Raw genomic sequence first — 18,960 nt, forward strand, 5'->3', positions numbered from 1 at the left:
AGTCATCTTTTGTTTTTTCATATATAGCAGTTATAATTTCCATACAGTGGGGATTCTTCTAGTGTTTATCCAGTCCTCTTTGGTGTCTTCTTCATGCTTTACAAAGACCAGTTGAACACTTCTAAATAAGGTGACGGTATTGTATTTCAGATTTTAGAGATGTGTGTCGACACGTGACAAAACACACACAGCATGAGCCTTAAGACGAGTCTCAGAGATGCAGCCGTCTCTTCAGGTGCCAGGTCTTTTTTCTGAGCAGCTGCAGGAGTTTCTCACCCGACAGCCCCTTTCTAACACCTCTGAGTCTGAGGCGAGAAACCTGTCCGGTGCGAAGTGTATTAAAATGTAATCCTGATTTACGTACTCTGTGTGAACACAAAAGCGATGTGAGTGTAGCGTGGAGATTATCTACTGTAGTGGAGAGCCGTTTCTCACCGTTACTGTTCACTCCACCTGGGGACCCTGTGTTTAATCGTTTGCTAGCCATACATGCACAGAGTATACCTCTGGGGGGTCCTATGTTTAATCATACACCTTATTAACCTTTAAATCTCGGCTCAAGTCTGAAACTAATGGAATTAAATATTCTTTCAGGCCTCCACCAGCATAAAAGCAGCAGCTTAGAACTGACTTATTCAATTCGCTAACGGGAACGACTCAGTGCTTGTTGGTGTTGCCCAATAAACTCAGTGATATTTTTTTTAGCGGTTTCATGACCAATTTGGTCCATTTGTGGGCTCCTTGTCCTCCTGTCTGTCCTCCCGCCTGTCCTACCAACTCTTCATCACATTTCTGCGTCTGTCACCGTGGCCGCTAGCCCTCCGAACCGAGACTTCAGTGAACTTTATCCCGGAAAACAGCCTCCATCCCCGCGAGTGAGTCAGACAGCTTCCAGTTTACTGATGGCGATTATGTAATTTATAGAAAAAAAAGGAAATTTCACTTTCCAGGATGTTTGGTGGGTCAGGATCTCAATCACAACACATTATAACAGCATCCATGTGATTATAACCTGTCCGCGGGTTTAGATTGACAGGGAGGAACACCTTGAAAACACACCGATGTCATCATCATGATGTGTACCGTCACCCCTCTCTAGGAGCTGCAGCTCCGGCTTTCTTCGATCTGTGTGAATCACCATCGGTGGAGAATTGGTGAACAAAAGCTGCAGAGATAATGCAGTGTCACTGTGTGAAAAGGGCTAAAGAGGAGATGAAAGCAGCACAGCGGGAGGTAAACGCTGCCTGAGGGAGGCAAAAGACTAATACAGGGAGAAAGTGGAGCATGAAGCTGAGGGAGAACAACATGAGGGAGGTCTGGGAAGGCGTCAGAACCATCACAGGCCACAAAGCAAAGACCAGCACAGAGGGGGAGGGTGTGGAGAGAGAGAACGACCTGAACTACCACTCCTCTTCCCCGACGGCCGCAGCCCACACTGAGGACAGACTACAGTTTGCCTACCGCGCAGAGGTCGGTGTGGAGGATACCATCCTCTGCCTCCAACACTGAGCCAACTCGCATCTGGACAAGGGAAGCGGCACAGTCAGGATCCTCTTCCTGGACTTCTCGAGTCCAGGAAAAACTCATCAGAATGTGAATGGACCCCTGCCTGGTTGCTTGGATTTCCAGCTACCTCACCAACAGACAGTTTGTCAGGCTGAAGGACATCACGTCTGACACTGTGGTCAGCAGCATCAGAGCTCCGCAGGGGACCGTGCTGTCCCCCCTCCTCTTTACTCTGTACACAGCCGACTTCTGCCACGACTTCTGCCACAACGATCTGGCCACAACATCCAGAAGTTCTCAGATGACACGGCCATCATGGGGTGTATCAGAGACGATGAAGAGGAGGAATACAGGAGCCTGGTGAGGAACTTTGCTGTCTGGTGCCACACAAACAACCTGCAGCTCAACAACTCAAAGACTAAAGAACTGGTCATCGACTTCGGGAGGGGCAGACCCAGACCAGTTCTGTTAGGAGCAGAGGAGGTGGAGGTCGTGGACGAGACTGGATGAGGAGCACAAAGCAGCTGTACAGGAAGGCTCAGAGCAGGATGGACTTCCTGAGGAGGCTATCATCCTTCAACATCTGGCGTCTGTGGCAATTTCCCTGAGGGAACATCCCAAAAGGATTAATGCCGCATCACGTCTTGTCAGTCCGTCCACGGGCCTTACTGGCACTTTGTGCACTGCTTCGCCTTCACGATTATGTGGCTTCTTAGTCAGATTACAGGATGTGTTTTGAATGAGCACTTCTTGTAAAAGTAGTGATTGTCTGTGATTAATCCTGGCAGTGTACAGATTTGTGGGCAAACATCTTGTCATGATAGTGATTGTCAGGAGAGAGTTGTGGCTATTAGTTTGATGAATATGCACATTTTTGTTAAATTAACAAATACTCAAGTAAATTCTCGGGTCTGTTGATTCAGATCATCTCACTGTTTTAGCTCTTGGAAACATAAACACGTCACTTTCTGAGCACCTGTTAATTATTTAAAGAGCAGCTTACACTGAGAGTACAGGGACGCAAATGTAAAGGACCATTGCTGCTGTGATTCCATTTTTATATTAGTATATAACAGAAGGGTGCAAAATCAGGATTTGTGTATGTGAAACTGTGCAAAGAATTCATCATTTCCTTGGGAGGTACACTCAGTGGCTAGTTTGAAGTGTTTAAACAGCTAAAGCTAGTGAACAACAAGGGTTAATGCAATGTATTAGAATTAAACAGCACCACAAGCTACAGCTGCCAAAATGACTATCAAGTCAAATCAACAGTATTATTTAAGTTCTCTTATAGCATTGCTTAAATAACATAAGATAAGATAGTGGATGGGTGACCTGTGACATCAGGAATGTTGAATTGAATTTCCATCATTGATATGAAGAGGCGTTATCCACTCTGAAGGGTGACTGTGACAGAGAGAAAAGAGAGAGAGAGGGAATTCCTTCTTCACATCCTTCGTACTATGGGCTGTATACAAACAGACAGTAGACGGAGAAACTGAACACAACAAGAAGAAGATGAAAATGGCTAGTGCAAGGACACCAGAATCGTTTGTGTGGAGCGATAATGAGGTCGAACTGCTGCTGCGACACGCTTTCGACTACAAAGCGAGTAAGAAACAAGAAACACAAGCATGTAGTCCGCCATCGTTGCTGTTGCTTTGCCGCCGCCATATAGGAGGAAGACAGAGTCTGCCGTAAACATTTTCCTGTTTTATTTTGTAGATTCTTCCTCTTGTGTCTTGTTGCGTTCTTCCACTTCCTGTCTTTGTCTTTTTCTTGCCCTTTTTCTGTGCACACCTGTTCACGTCTGTTCATTAGCCCTCGTTTGTTTGATCTGTGTGCCCACTTTGTTCTCTGTGTCTTCTAGTTTGTCACCAGTTTCATGTTTTGCTTTCCTTTGCATGCCTTTTGTTTCTTGCATTTCGTATTTTGCACTGTGGAGATAAGCTTACGTTTTAAAGCTTTTTGTTCTTTTACTGCTTCTGTAACTAAATGCTTCTTCTTGGCTGCCCAGTGGAGGAACTCGCTGGCTTAAATATTTGGGCTTTCTTGTGAATTCTACAAAAGTTGTACTTTTACAACATGCAAGATTATTTCTTTGTGTAAATACATTGTGACTGTTTGTCCCAGTAGTAAAAGAGTTTATTTACATATAGAGCGTAGAAGTGGGACCTTATCGCAAGTGGCCACTCGACACTCGAGCGAGTTGTAAAGCCAGGTGTGAAGTGACGTACTGAGAGCTGTCGCATGGGATTAGATCACCTAAGGTGCATATCAAAGGAAGGTATCAACAGACTCTTATCCTCTTTAAAGACTGGCATACAAGTCAACTGTTTGAAAGCTCCCCTCAGCAAATAAGAGATAGTCGTAAAGGTGCCAATTGTAAAATCAAAGCATTGTGCAGCAGCACACTGAGGGGCCATCCACGTGGAAACACTTTTGTGTGTAAACACACATGTTTTGCATCGTTTTGGCCGATCGTCCACATGGATCCTGTAAACACATTTTTTTGAAACAGGTTCTCAGGGTGGAAAAATACGAAAACGCTGCCTTTGTGTGTTCGTTTGGTCAGTGACTCTGCATACTTTGTGTTTTGATGACGCTATCGCCCCACATCCTCGACTCTAGTCTTCAACCTCTTAACCCGACAACGTTTTATAACAACAACGACAACAACAGTGGCGGACTTCATGCTTGTGTTCCTGCCACAGAAGATATTGAGCCTATCAGGGTTATTAGTGCAAAATATTCTGCTCCTCTGCCACTATGCTGAGCGAAAAAGGATTATTGACAACCGACGAGCCATTTTCGTCTTCTTCTTGCGCCACCTATAGGCCTGGAATATGAACTACAGTGAGTTGAGTCATTTCTAATGGATCCATTTGGATGCAAATATTCTTGAAATGATGCCGAGGAAGACGGGGGACAAAAAGATCGTTTCGGTACGTGTGGACAAGGTCTTAGAGCTGTTACATGTGATTAGATCACCTCAGGCACATATCAAAGGGAGGTGTCAACACACTCTTACTCTCTTCACTGGCAGACAGGAAGGAAGAGACGGTCGTAAAGGTGCCGATTGTAAAATCAGAGCATTGTGCAGCAGCACACTGAGCCCTCCCCCCACACCACTGGGGTACATCAATGCAAAGCAAACCTCTTTCCTCTGGTAGAGACTATTAAATCAGTGCGTTTACATTTACATTGGGTTAGTCCAACTATGATCGGATTTTTAAGATGCATGTTTACACCTTATTCTGACTAAAATCGGACCGGATCGGATTTTTCATAGTCGGATTAAAACACCTGGATTATTCTATTGATAGTCACATCCTGCATTAATACGTTCCATTAGATTGGATTTGGATCTTGCGTTCTGCGCAGGCTCGAGATTTTTTTCCCAGGGCTGTGAGCCGGAAGCAGAGGGACGGCGACGGTGTCTTTCCCTCCGAAATAACCGCAAGGAAGAGCGCCATTGTGCATCTAGTTTGTGTAATTATCATGTACACAATATAAATACGAAATGTACAAAGATGTAGCTTCGTCTTGGTGTTCCTACGCCATCTTTCTCGAATGCGGAGGCAGCTGGTGACGTAAAGAGGTCAGCCGGAGGTGGGTCTGTTACTGCTAGTTGAAATACAGCTCCACCTATCGTACCAGGGTACGCCATGCTTCGCCCAATAATTTGATTTTCTTACTAGCATGTATACTCGGACAACTGCAGTTGTCTGATTGAGTAGCATAGTCGAACTATGGCTGTAATCCGACTAATCTGTGCATGTAAACGTACTGAATGTGCAGCATCCAGTGGATCTGCAAGTCAAGTGGGAGGCTGGACAGGGGAACAAAAAGTGAGCTTAAACAAAGTGCAGCAAAGGCAAAGAACAAATCAATGAAAAACAAGAAGGAACCTGCCACAGCGAACAGACGGGGCTGCGACACGGACGAACACGGAGGACGACGGAACGAAGTGATGAAGACTGAAGGAGGAAGTGAAAAGCGACACACGAGGGGTTCGATTTCAAAACAAAACAGGAAACAAGAAAAACAGTTTACAGTTTATGTTTATTTCCTTATATGAACATTTCAGCTCGTCTCTCCATTTGATGACTCATAATCAGATGGAGTCTTTGCACCATCATCCTGATGCTTCAACTTTCTAAACCTCATCTTAGTACAAAACTGTTTCAATCTGATAAGTTGCTTCATTTTCATTCTGTTTCTTATTTTCACTTATTTTAATTTCAATACTTTCATTAAAATCATGACAAAACCACATCATGCACACAATACAACTGGCAAAGCTTTTACATAGTTCTAAATCACTTTCAGGATTATGTCTAATGTCCGTTATACTTGTATTTGTGTTCAGCTTTTCTGACATTGGTCATGATAAGTTGAGACCCCTCTGTCCATTTTTCACAATAAATCAGTCCGAGCAGTTGGGCAACAACAGGAAGCGCAATCTTTCTCGTTTAATCAAACTTCAGCTCAACTTCTTTTATGTTTCGCAAGTCAAAGATTACCTCGGCAGTTTTGCAATCCGACAATGAGGAACAAGATAAAAATCTCTTAGAGTAATGTCGCACTTTTAAAGTTCAGTGTCCTTTTTAAACTCACAATATAAACCAAACAGTTTGTCACAAATTTTTTTTAGCCGTTTATTTGACAGACTGAGGTAAAGACGAGACAGACAAGAAACGGGCGGAGAGAATTGTGTGTGGTCAACAAAGACCTGCAGCAGAAGTGAACCAGTGACAGTGACAACACACGCCATAAAACCACCAGTGGTTTTATGGCGTGTGTTGAAACCATCCAGTTAACAAGACGCTCCAGCAAAACCTCAACTGTTTATCTACAGAAGCATCTGAGGCCTTAAAAAGTCTGAAAAAGTTACTTTAGGTATTTGATAAAATGACTCACTGATGGGTTTTTTTTCTGAGTGTATTGATATATTAATTATTCTGCTCACTGTTTGTGCTGAACATTCTCAGTCTTTTGATTTTAACTTCTTAATTATGTGACTGATCGTGTGATGTTTTACCAACCTGATGTTGCTGTCATGTGGTTATCTAGACCGTTCATGTTGCTGCTCACCTGTCTTCATTGTGCCATTGTTGTACTGCCCTAATGACGGCTGAAACGTTGTGTATCCAACCCAAACAGAGGATATCTCTATAAGGCTATCCCTGATCATCTCTGCACCCCCTCTGGGTTATGATTAATGGGGACGCTCCTCTAAAAAGGAGCCGGTCCATCTCGTCTGTGAGATAATACAGAGAGGACTAAAGCCTGCAGGAGCAGGAATGTAACCTTGGTTGTTTGGAGATGGCTCGCCTCCACAACGGTTCCTCCCTCAGTCTAAGAAGTAGATACAGCTAAGGAGGGGAGAGCTACCTCCGGTCGTAGAGAAGCCTGTGAGCCAGAGCGTGTAACCTCAGTGTCAACATGTTGTAATTTAAAAAGGGAAGAGAGAGTAAGATACTGAAACCCCTATTACAGAAATACACCATGTTTCTGCTTTCATTTCCCTCTATTCAGGGTATAAAAGGATCTAAAAATATCAGATGTAATGAGATGCGAAGCCTTGGTCCTGCAAACATGATGGGGCGTTGAAGTTGAGTACACTGAACTGTAAAACTTGTTTTGTCTTTGGTTTCTTATACATTATTTTACCACTACAATTGATGCTTTGTTGTTATATTTGTTCTTCCTCAAACCTTCTGTCTTGATTTTAGTCTACACACTGCCAGAGTCGCCAACGCACCACAGCATGAGGAAGGCGAGGGAGAGGAGAGCCGTCCCCAGCAGGTCTCCGAGGGCCGTCAGGTAGGGTATTGAATAGCTGTCCGGGTCTTTACTCCTCCGCCAAAGAGCGTGGACCATACAGTCGGCTATACACAGCAGGGAGGAGACCTAGAGGGCAGACATGCAGTGATTACATCAGATTAGCTTTTTTTTTAGAAGCACACACTGTGTTTTTTTTTACAGATATAGTAAAGCAGTTATGAAGCACGGAGAGGAAAAACGACCACGCGCCCGACTCACCTGGATCAGTGACGCGGACAAGAAGGCAACGGTCAAGAGCGGACTGGGCAAAGTGTGGCCTCCTTTGATCAGGTGAATGGCGTGTAAGAAGACGAGCTGACCGGGGATGACGAGGAGAAGCAGAACCTGAGCAGATCGATGGTTCGCTCCTGCCATCACAAAGTCGAACATCAGGTGGAGTGTGTCTGTGTGTGTGTGTGTGTGTGTGTTAGATTAACAGGCTGCCTGTATTTACATCTTTACCTGAACCAAAAAAAGTGCGACAAGGGTTGAAGCAGCTCCTGCGGTCCTCGGGAACCTCTCCAGGAGGGTAATACAAATGCAAATTAGTAGAAATACGACTAGACTGTATGGAGACGAGGTTTCCTCCGATACCTGAACAGGAGAGACGAGGTGTCAACATGTGGCGCAGACAAAGAAGTTGTTAATAAGAAACAAACATAAACCGTAGCCCAGACCAAGACAAACTCACCATTTATGACGGGAGCATAAACTATGATTCCTGCCAGGTTTGGATCCGACACAGTCTTGTCCAGAATGAGTCCTCCAATACTAAAAGGAGGCGAACAAAAACCACGTGTACTGAATGAAAACAATCTGGGATCTGTGCAGGAGAACATTTTGAATAAAGTGTGATGCTGTAAAAAATAAATAAAAGACTACGTTCTTTTCTTTTAACTTCCTGTTGTAGCTGAACCTGCTATCAAAATAATCATGGGGGGAGCAAGAGTTTAATCACATACTGACCACAACTTTTATCATGTTTTGGAAAGACTAGTATTTGGTGGAGTGTTGGAACAAGCACCCAGCTGGCTCCATTAATGGTCCCTCTGGAATCAACTATTTGCAGGAATGTACTGCAACTTTTTCCATCAGGGAGAACATGCAAATACAGAAACAAGTTTGCAAACCAGGACACGCCTGCAGAGCTCAGTGACAGTCTGCTTCAAAATCATTTGGACTTGGAAACAGCTATTGTGTCTGTCCTCAGCTGAACCACATTTCTTAGTATTGAAACGTGTGACTGCTTGTTTTTACCATGTAAGGAGTTGTTTTTTGTATGCAGGTGCAGCGGACGCCATTATCAGGAAACTGTGTAACCTTACCAACACATCCGGTCTGTGTCTCATGGCAAACAGAAGTAACCGCATCCTGTAAACAGTGAAACTTACTCCTACGTAGTGAGTGGGTAGAGGAAGGGATCAGATCATTGCAGCTTTTTCTTGGTAAAGGAGCTGGACAGAGTTAAAAGGTGCCTTTCTGGTAAGAAAACAAACCAATGTGTGTGTTGCAAACATGTTTCACAGCTTGTGTATCGTTTGATTCTGAATGTTGGACGAAGAGGAAGTTATAAGAGCAGGAGAGGGACCTCTGGAGAATCAGCTTGAATAGTAGCAGCAAGATCCCCGAAACAAGGAAGTCGATTAAACTAGTCCTGAACCCTGTAGATGAAGGAGCATCAAACATGATTATTCATGTTGGTTCATAATCGACCAAGATGCTGTGAACGGCTGCAGATCTTGGCAGCAGAATCGTGAACGATTCCTCAGTATAAAGACACTTCAACACAGCGCTGAAGAGAAGGATAGATGAGACGGATGTGGAGGAAGTGAGACAACATACACACCACTTACAGCAGGCTGGAAGGCATAGAGATGAAAACACATGCAGTGTGTCAAATATATATGCGATCCTGATTTGGACTCAAGGACAAACACTCTTTACAGAACATGAACAGCAGCCGGCTCCACCGACCCTGTGAACAGCCGACAGCAGGAGAGACATCTTTCCTCTTTTCTCTTCTGTCTCATCTCTGTTGAGAGTTGCACATGTGCAGTAGCGATCCGACAGTCGTGGTCACCCACAGAGAGATCCTGAACACGACTAAACAGGAACTCTGAAGAAAGAAACATCTGGAAAAAAGCTTGACAGGTTATAGCTCATTAGTCTGAGCCTGTGAAGAGGTAAACCTGATGTGGCTACATGCCCAGAAAGGAATACAGCGCAGCAATAATAAACACAACACAACATATGATTTCATGCCAGCACAGTGAGCATCTCCACCCAGATGTTGTGATTACATCCCGGCCAATACACACACACACACACACACACACACACACACACACACACACACACACACACACACACACACGGAGGGCGAAGAAAGTGATGTTTCGGTACCAGACTGAGTGTTTACAAGGGATAATGTCCTTCCTAAAAAAAACAGCTCTGTAAAATAAATCTGGTTCAACGGAAAAATGTTTTGAGGATGTTGAAATCTATTGTGTAAGAAATCTGGAGAAGATGTCAGAAATCTTGGATGAACTCCCATTAAAACTGGCGAGTCGTCAAGTCACAAGAAAAACAGCTCCATATAAGGAACGAAATCATGTTTGAGAAACAAGATCCTGATGACTCACAGGGCGCTGGCATCACATGGAGCGATGAAGAGCTTCAGTGACGTGCAGGAGGAGGTCTCAGGACGGTATTTAAGGCTGAACACAAGCTCCCTCCTTCAGCTGCTCACAATGGTTTGTTTTATTTTCACTGCCGTTTGTGAACCTGACTGCAGCAGCGATCGACGGAGGTGAGCTCCACTGTCGGGTGCTCATGTCGTCATGATGTTGTCTGCTGACTGAAGCTGGACTCAACGTTACAAAGAGGGTCAAAGTAGCTAAAAAGGTAAAACATGGTTTTCAGCTCACGACCCTGGGTCAGTGTGGAAGAGCCTGCAGGACCCGACACACTGTAGAAAACCACGACCTGAATGGGTTTTACTGTACAACCTCAAATTCTGACACCAGTCATCCATCAGCACTAGAGGTCTACAACCCCACCGGTGCCCTCTGGAACCCGACGGCCAACCTCAGGCTCGGGTCGGGTCGGTTCCATGCTGAGAGGTGAAACTGTCTACGGTACAGCGCTGAGAATGTTACTGTCTGAATAATGCGCTCTTTAAATCGCGGGAAACAGACCTCACCTTTGACTTTAGAGCAGCTTCTTGTTGATCGATGATGCTGCTGCCTGAAGATAACAATCTGCAATCGGCGCGCCTGACCAAACTTCACTTTAAGACTAACACGTCCCCACGTCTATATCCGACATTATGGATCGGGCTCGGGTTTCAAATGTTGGTCTTTAGGTCATGGGCAGTTCATGGGCTTGCAGACGATGGATGTGCACCTCCTACAACTCTATCACCTCTTCCCACTGACCCCCGACCAGCACTCAGGAGGTGTGAACAGGACGTGTGTCAGCTCTAAAAAATAGCCAGTGACTCCTTTCACACTGCCGTTGGACAAGTTCATGGAAAACCTGGGAACAGTAGAAAGCAGCGGATCATGTGCCTCATCAGATTCACCTAGAGGATGTCAAACTTGTTTTAAAAAGGCTTAATCAATAATTAGACCTGTCCGTTGTCCAGAGCTGATGACAGAAGTTGCTGAGGAGTGAGATGTCTTGCTTTATTCTCATTTTCAGCACCAACTAAAAGATGTTCCAGGCACAACCCCTCCTCCTTCGCTTCAACATGTCACAGCATTGCATCTTGGCAAAGGGCAGAAAATTAGCATGTCTGAACACCTGAGCTGTAGCTGACGAATACGCCCAAAAGCCAGATGTTAGCAGGCCATAATGTCTTTTTCTTTTTAAGCCTCTATGCTAACCAGCTCTTCACACAATGTGGGCCTAGTTGTTGCAGTGTGTCCCACATTGTTGGCACTAGTCGGCCCTTGTCTGCAGCTTTTTGGCAGATTGGTGCAAATTGAATCGGCAGCGAAACCCCGCCAGTGAAGAATCACTTTGATTGCTGCTCACTGCTGTCTGCAACCACGGTGGAGTCACTGCGGGCAGCAAGGAAAATAGGTGTAATGTCGTGTTTCGACTCCTCTTTTTCTTGTTTGGTCCAAAAAGATTTCAAAGGTCAAGAAGTCACTGGGAGTCTTCTAGGACGAGTGCAGTAGAACCTGATTTGCCGGCAAACAAAGCACGAGATCAGACACGAGAACAAAGTGAACTGACCCGAGGTTCTTAGCATTGAGCATCGTCTTGTCTTCCCATGGCCTCACGGTCTCATCTAATCCCTACTCTTCTTCACCTCTGCTGACACCAGTATTTTTCTCTGGAAACCCTCGTTCTTCCGGCTGCACTGGTTCGTAGCTCGGTGTACGTGACTCCAGCATCTCCTGCTACCTGCACAGCTGCACGTACACCAGCTGCTCCTCACCTCACTCTCCTGGTATTTTTTAAAAAACTCCTCAACAGACCATTGTAACAGTTATTATCAGTTATCATTAGTCACCAACTACTTACTGTGGTTATATCATTGACACTGTTCACTCGGCTGCAGTGTACAACTGTGCGTGTCTGTGAGTTATAAAAGCGCAAAACAACAATCACTCACAACATCTCGCTTAACGAAGCCACAGTGCCTCACACGCTTTCCTCGACTGTTCTCTGTTACCTGACACGCCTGTCGATTCATGCCAGGATACAGGAATTTTGGCGTGTACCCCAATAAAACAAACCCAATCAGCAGCAACAATAAAACCGCTGACAAGTAAAATAACAGCCATAATCCAGAGTTCTGCTGGGAAACTATAGAGTCCTGTGTAGGAAAATGTGTGTTACTCATGCAAACGGTGCATTAAAGGCTGCATGTGTGATATAACACGTCCTTCAAAAACACATCAAAGACTGATGTGTTTTTGACACTTGGAGGCGAATAATGGAAAATACTGAACTTTGTTCCCTGAAGGATCGTGACCATATGGGGACAGTCATCCAGGCTATATAAGGAGCAGGATCTACTGTTTACTTCAGTGCTCGTGTTCATGAAGTGGCCTCAGTTTGCTGTACTTTGTACTAAGTTACAGTAAATCTAAGAATTGCCTTCGTTTTTAAGATTTGAATATTCACACACCCATCCCAAGAGGACTTTTCCCATGAGGTACATATCTGCGTTCACGTTTGAGTAAAATTTGGTCTGAATTTTTCACCACAAGGGTGAGGAGTCATCAGGTGATCAGCACATAATGCCAAAGTCTCTGATTTAGACTCAGCATGGTGGAGAGCACTTTTAAGTTTATTTATTTTGAGTCTAAGTTGTCTCCTTGTCTTCTCCTAAATATTCAACACCACATTTGATACTTGAAAAGAGGCGGACAACATTACATGAGCTGCCTTTTTAGGTCCCACACCAAAAAAAAAAATGTACAAGGTCCGAGCAGTCTGGATGTGTGCGCTTTTTTGAAATAAGTCAGATAAGAGAAGAGGTGTGTACCTGCTGATGACCATCGCTGTTATGATTGGTTCCCAGCCCGTGCGCAGCAGCAGGTTACTGGCTGGATGTTTGGAAGCGATGACGACCCAAAGAGGAATCAGGCACAGAAATAACAGATCCACCAGGTACAACACGTAGGAATACAGTTCTGTGAAGAGAAAAGGTCGTTATTTATACCTTTATTTACAGTTATGACGTATACAAGGTTTCTGATCCTAACTCTTGTGTCAGTTTCAGGGTCACAAGTACCATCTGTTGGCCAAAAGGGGAAATTACACCAGACCATCTCAGAGCCTTCATCTCTCTCTTACCCAGCAAGGAGTAGAACCACTGACTTAAGCACGCCAGCAAGGCAAGAGTGATGAGATCCCCGAAGCTGGCAGCCATAGGTGTGGCCACGTTGTCCGGGTTGATTCCCAACCGATGGGAGCCAATTATCACTCCGACCATTATGATGCCTGGACAGACACAGAACAGATGTAATGATGTTGTGTTTAGGTGTGTGATCAGGATGTCGAGGTCGAGGAGACGGCGGGTTGTGTTGTCGTTACCCTGCAGCAGTGAAGCGATGAAGGCGGTGGAAACACTGGCCGAACACAGCAGCAGCACGTGGTGAGCCGGCATCTGACCTTCTGCCATCAAGCCCAGCAGAGCCGCCATCATGGAGGCCAGCAGGCCGAGCACTGTGGCCTGAAGCTGTAAGATGAAGATGGTGTTAAGAAAGTGTCGGTAGAGTGCAGTTACACTTTGCAGGTAATCAGGAGATGAGACACGTGATACCTGTTTGAGTGCCAGATTCCCGACGATCAACATCCACTTTTCACCTGCAGGTTCCATTTTTCCTGCATTCACCTGAAAACACCAGATAGATATGAACTCTTTTAATGAAATTATTAATAAAGTGGACTTATGTAGTGCTTAACAGATGCCTCAGAACAACAACAAAACAAAGAAAAGGAAAAAAAACAAACTAAACAAAGATAAATAAGAAGAAAAATAAATTTATGTTTTCAAGACAAATTCACTTTGCTGATGAAGATCTTATACGAGTGAAAGCTTCAGAACATTTACTGAATGGTTAAATATTGATTAAGTAGCTGTTCTGAAGCTTTCTCTCATATAAGATGGGAGCATTTTGTCATGTAAATGTTGTTGATAATGCTACAGCGCCTTCTACTATTAGATATTATAACAAAAAGGAAGGAGTAGCACCAATTATGTTAATATACTGAAATTTAGTACAAATAAAATGTTAGATTGCTTGTGACCACTGGGAAAAAATACTTTCCTCTCTCTATATATATTAATAGTGCACATATGTCAGATATTTTATTTACCAAAGCACAAAACTGATCATATCATTTCATACAATGCATCAGACAAGCATCCAAACAGTTAAAGTGAAAGTTTACACCAAAGTAATTAAGGTAACACAGGTACTTAAAAGGATTGTGATTAATTGCATTTGTCTGTAATTTGCAATTTATGGCCAACTATTCAAAAAATGTTATTGGTTAAAAAATGTACTTAAAATAATGACAGTTAATGGAAATTAAGCTGCAACAACTCACTTTAATTTAGTGGCCAAATAAATCATCATCTATTTGTTGACTGTGATTAAAGAACAGAATATTGACGGGGCACTTACACATTCTGATATAATTATTGTAGTAACTTGCTCTAAACTGTGGCTTAGAAATCTTAGATCTTAAAGGATTAGTCTGCTGTTATTATTATAATATCATGACTTTCTAACTTCTGACTGTGGCACTCTAATCCTTTACAAACTGGGCATTATAATAAAGTTAAGTGCTTAAATGTAGTCAAACAAAAGTAATGTAGCATTTTTTTTTAATACTATTTCAAAACTGCAAATTAAGATTAGGTGTGTTTCATATCAGCACCAGAACAGGATCCACTCAGAATAAACTACAGGATGAATTTTCATCATAACAATGAAACATCACCCAGTGCAAGTGTAGTATCTGTGTGTTTCCTACACATCCTGGGTTACTAATTGTTTCTCCTCATGTGAGTTAAGAATGCAGATAGAGTGGGTTCACAGCTCCAGGGGTCAGAGTTGTAACTGTGTGAGTGCCAAAGGTTAACAGGCGGCAGGCCATGAAACCCATTTGGGTCATTTTGGGGACAAGACATAAAGTTGAACTCTAAAAACCCTCGAATAGGAAGAGAAGGGAAGGGGTGGCATTTGGTAGAATTCCTAAGATCGAAGGCGTAGGAGCTCTGATAGGGCAGAGGGCAAAAACGTTGGGCATTACTTTGCCCTAGATTGGAGAACATCAGGTGTGTGGTCACACTCTGCTCGGACGCTCGGCGAGTCTGTTGTCTGTTTCAATAAAGACTGCTCTATCATTCCACCCAGCCTTGCCTCCGCAGAATTCTTTTATCAACATACTACATGCCGACACCTTTGAGGAAGACAGCCCAGAAACTACACAAACAAATAACATAACATCAGTTTATGAATGTTTATTATTACAACCTTTCTATGAATATTTGATCATTATTTATTTCCTGTTACAGGGTCCCAGATTTGCTGGACTGTCTTCATTTTGTCCAGCAGGATATTGTCCTCCGAGGTCTTCACAGCTCTGTGAGGAGTTTCACACGAGGACAGAAACCCCGTGATGCAAAAAGGCAAAAACATAATTCTGAGAGGTTGTTGTCGTCATGGTTACCGTGACAATCAGTTTATTTATTATTCACTGTCACCCCAAGTGTTGTTATATAGATTTCACTGCATCGTGTTTCCTTGTAAGAGGTCGTTTAGTGTGTGTGTGTCTAGATTACATGAGCTGTTGGCTTGTGTGTGTGTGTTTACATGCGCACACTCACAGCAGTGGAGAGTCTGGAGGCCAGGGTCATTTCCAGGTTCCCCTTCATGCCCAACACTGCAGGGACCAGGATGAGGAGCTCTGTGACTTCCTGGAACACGTCCCAGTTCTGCCATGAAAGCACACGGTCAAAAACACACCACAGAGGCTGAGTCACACTCAACGCCACAAGATGCACAGCGAATCATATTTATTCTTAAGGTGATGTACATTTAGATTTAATACACCGGCTTTGGAATTCAAATTAGTTTTGGCTGGTTTCTCCTCTAACTGATCTCAGTACAGCAGAACCCGGGCCTCACTTTACCTCTTACTTTCCCTCTGCACCTGTTTCAACGCTTCATCTCCAACTTGGACAGACAAGAAATGACAAGAAAACCGCTTCATTGTTCTGCCACGTTTCCTTCTTCCCTTTCCTCACCTGAACCACGTCAAGCAGCATCCCGGCAGAGACCGTCCCGAACCCGGCCAGCAGAAATGGCACCAGGATCTGAAGCACCATGGAGCAGACTGTCTCAGCGGGAGCACCGGAGCCATTTGCACGCTTTGCTCTCCTGGATCCACTGACCGCTGATGAACCGTAAAGTTTACTCGGGAGCAGAAAGTCCGTCTCAGTGTACTCCTGAGGCTCATTATGGATGCTGGCGTCGACTGGTGAAATATTCTCATCAGAGTTTAAATGTTTTGGGCCTCCAGAGGGTTGAGATGAGGACGGGATGGATCTGTACTGCTGGCTGGCGCCTCTGCCCGCAAGGCCACTTGGGGACAGCTGCCCGCCTTGTGACTCCGGGACGACCATGGTGTGAAGTTGGGTTCTGGCAGGATGTTATTCCTGCTGCTCCGGCTCCCGGGGAGCAGCGGCACCTACACTGCAGTTGGCCTACAAAGAAAAAGAGCAACATCAATAATCATCTGCTTTAAAAATGCATTCCCAAATTTGACATCGAGACACAATTTAGTGGTGGCACATGATAGCAATAAAGAACTTTAAAAATACAATATCAGCAACAGTTAAAGGAGACATCATTTTTTCATTTTTGTGTTTTATGCAGCTTCTTGTGTTTATACTTAAGAAGTCTTGGAAGTTATAAAGGTCAAAGTCTGCACCGACAGAAAACACTGGCTGTATCCCAATTCAGGGGGCTTCATCCTTCTGCATCCACACACCCTCCTGCACTCTCCGATCCTCTTCCACCATTCAGCTCTTTACCCCGTCTGCCAATCTAACCACCATGGGGTCGAGAGCTTTCAGCCGATCTGCCCCCAGACTCTGGAACTCTCTCACACCAGACATTTTGACACTGTCTCCGCTTTTAAATCTCGCCTGAAAACTTTCTCTGTATCAGACCAATCATATAATCACACTCTTGCCTTTCTCTTCACTATTCTCACCCATGAAGCTCATCCCTGCCTAACCCGGCCCGGCTGACTTCCTGTTCGGTGAGGACTGCAGAGGCTGAATTTTCTTTGCTGTTACTGCGTCCTCTTATTTATTTATTTTCCTCATTTGCACTGAATAGTTTCCTGTTTTTGGTTGTACTGTTGTTGTTGTTGTTATGTGCGGTGTCCTCGAGTGCTTTGAAAGGCGCCTTAAATAAAAAATGCATTATTATTATTTTAAACCTTCTCTAGTGGTAACGCAAGATAAAAAGATGAACCTGAAAATGGGCATTATACGTCTCCTTTAAGTGAAGATGCTCTGAATCGTGCAGAGATATATGTGACTTCTTTTACCTCCATGAAAAATCAAGTGTGCAACTTTGCCATGCGTGCTTGGCTGTTGAATGAGGCTTTCTCAGAGTCATCTGATGGAACAGATTGTCTACATTATCATTCCTCATGCCTGATTCCCATCAGCGACACTGAAGCTGTGTTGTTGTCTGACGAGAGACAATGTGCTTCATTAGAAATTCCTCAGAGATGACCAGGTGGGAAACTGCTGAGGTAACAGAGTTGCAATCAAGAGATTGTACAAAATAAATGCATTTTTTTTTAACACAATCTGCAAAAATTGCTGTATTAAAAAACAGCGATGAAATAAAAGTAGTCTCAATAATCTGCGTTATGCTGCTGATAAGCTTGAAAGAATGGTAGATTGTGTTTATATAAACTAGTCTAACCTACAGTTTGGCAGCTTAGTTTTCATAGTAATGATAAAAAAAAGAAACTGTTTCTAAAAATCAGACCCTGAAAATGGTCAGAAAGGTTCACAGACCAAACTGTTAAACCATTCGAGTGTTTACAATAAAGTTTTGTACTGTTGGACCCACAGAACTGCAGATGTATCTAAAGCAAACACTGTATAATGAACATGAATCATCCACACAATCATGAGCAGAGGACAAAAAACAAACTTGAGAGAAAATTTTAATTCTCATATCGAATTGATTCGTAATGTTCACTTTCTCTTGGTGTGTCTCTGTGTCTTTGCTCACACAGATCCCACAACAATCAGCGCGTCAACAGCCTATTATGTATTCATATAGTTTGACAGTCTGAGCAGCAGTTAGTCTGCAGTTATGAGTAGAAAAAAAAAAAATCAAAACGTGCCTTACCCTCAGCGTGAAAGCACAAGAGAAGAAGAGGCATCTGTTCTCACACTCCACTGCCAACCGTGACTCTTCCTCGTGGCTTCTGTCGTCCTCTGAATGGCGTTCTGAGTCTCCAGTGTGACATTTCCCCTAACCTGCCCCCTCTATCATGTCCACTGCATGCATATTCATATACAGCAACAGCCTATAGCCTGTATACGACAGACAGCAGTTTACACAGTCTTATGTGAAGTGCAGTCCAGTGTTGGCCTCTGACTGCATTACAATCTAGTTGTTTTGGTTGCTGCTTCACATAGAGTGTTTATTTTTATAGGGACAAGGAGCCTATGTAGATTTAACCAATGACACATGATAGAATCTGGCCTTTTAACAAATATCTATCCAACTCTAATTAAACATGTGGAAGGGTGGCTGGAGAGCTTAAATCCACCTTTCTGCCTGCAGTTAGACGCACCTGAGGCCAGCCTACTTGAGTTGATTCCCCATGTTTGGTGAGGGACTGATTTGGAGTGATTGCTCAAGCACATCAGCCCAAGGACTGAACTTCCAGTCAACTGCATGTCTCAGATTTACACAAACACACGCCAAGAGGAGCCAACCACCGTTTTTTCCCAGTGTTTACCGTGTCTACTGACCGAGCCATTTTCTGTTTTATTTTATTTGTGGGGCTGTTGTTGCTCAGTATTAGAGAGTAGATATAGATGTGTCTTTCATT

General features: G+C 43.8%; 1 protein-coding gene and 2 long non-coding RNA genes across 5 annotated transcripts in view; 2 read left to right on the plus strand and 1 right to left on the minus strand.

Annotated features, from left to right (window-relative positions):
* Positions 1 to 18,960, minus strand: part of LOC119024897 (solute carrier family 41 member 2-like) — a 32,513-nt gene that overhangs the window by 12,091 nt on the left and 1,462 nt on the right. Inside the window, exons 2-12 of one of the 3 annotated variants that reach the window (XM_037108107.1) lie at positions 18,249 to 18,436; positions 16,115 to 16,573; positions 15,695 to 15,802; positions 13,619 to 13,690; positions 13,390 to 13,534; positions 13,150 to 13,296; positions 12,839 to 12,986; positions 8,027 to 8,106; positions 7,798 to 7,929; positions 7,555 to 7,703; positions 7,246 to 7,422 (exon numbers count right to left, since the gene is read on the minus strand). In XM_037108107.1, the coding sequence (XP_036964002.1) occupies positions 7,246 to 7,422; positions 7,555 to 7,703; positions 7,798 to 7,929; positions 8,027 to 8,106; positions 12,839 to 12,986; positions 13,150 to 13,296; positions 13,390 to 13,534; positions 13,619 to 13,690; positions 15,695 to 15,802; positions 16,115 to 16,492 (1,536 nt within the window). In that variant the 5' untranslated portion in view covers positions 16,493 to 16,573; positions 18,249 to 18,436. Of the gene's footprint in view, positions 7,423 to 7,554; positions 7,704 to 7,797; positions 7,930 to 8,026; positions 8,107 to 12,838; positions 12,987 to 13,149; positions 13,691 to 15,694; positions 15,803 to 16,114; positions 16,574 to 18,248; positions 18,603 to 18,960 lie in introns of those variants that run through there. The other 2 variants (XM_037108106.1, XM_037108104.1) reach the window with 2 other exon arrangements.
* Positions 7,089 to 7,638, plus strand: LOC119024900. Its single transcript, XR_005076631.1, has 3 exons — positions 7,089 to 7,140; positions 7,245 to 7,335; positions 7,498 to 7,638. It is a non-coding gene; the product is annotated as an uncharacterized LOC119024900 (long non-coding RNA).
* LOC119024901 lies at positions 8,325 to 13,211 on the plus strand. Its single transcript, XR_005076632.1, has 3 exons — positions 8,325 to 8,817; positions 12,875 to 12,963; positions 13,070 to 13,211. It is a non-coding gene; the product is annotated as an uncharacterized LOC119024901 (long non-coding RNA).

Source organism: Acanthopagrus latus, chromosome 8 (assembly GCF_904848185.1).
Source record: "Acanthopagrus latus isolate v.2019 chromosome 8, fAcaLat1.1, whole genome shotgun sequence".
Lineage (NCBI taxonomy): Eukaryota > Metazoa > Chordata > Actinopteri > Spariformes > Sparidae > Acanthopagrus > Acanthopagrus latus.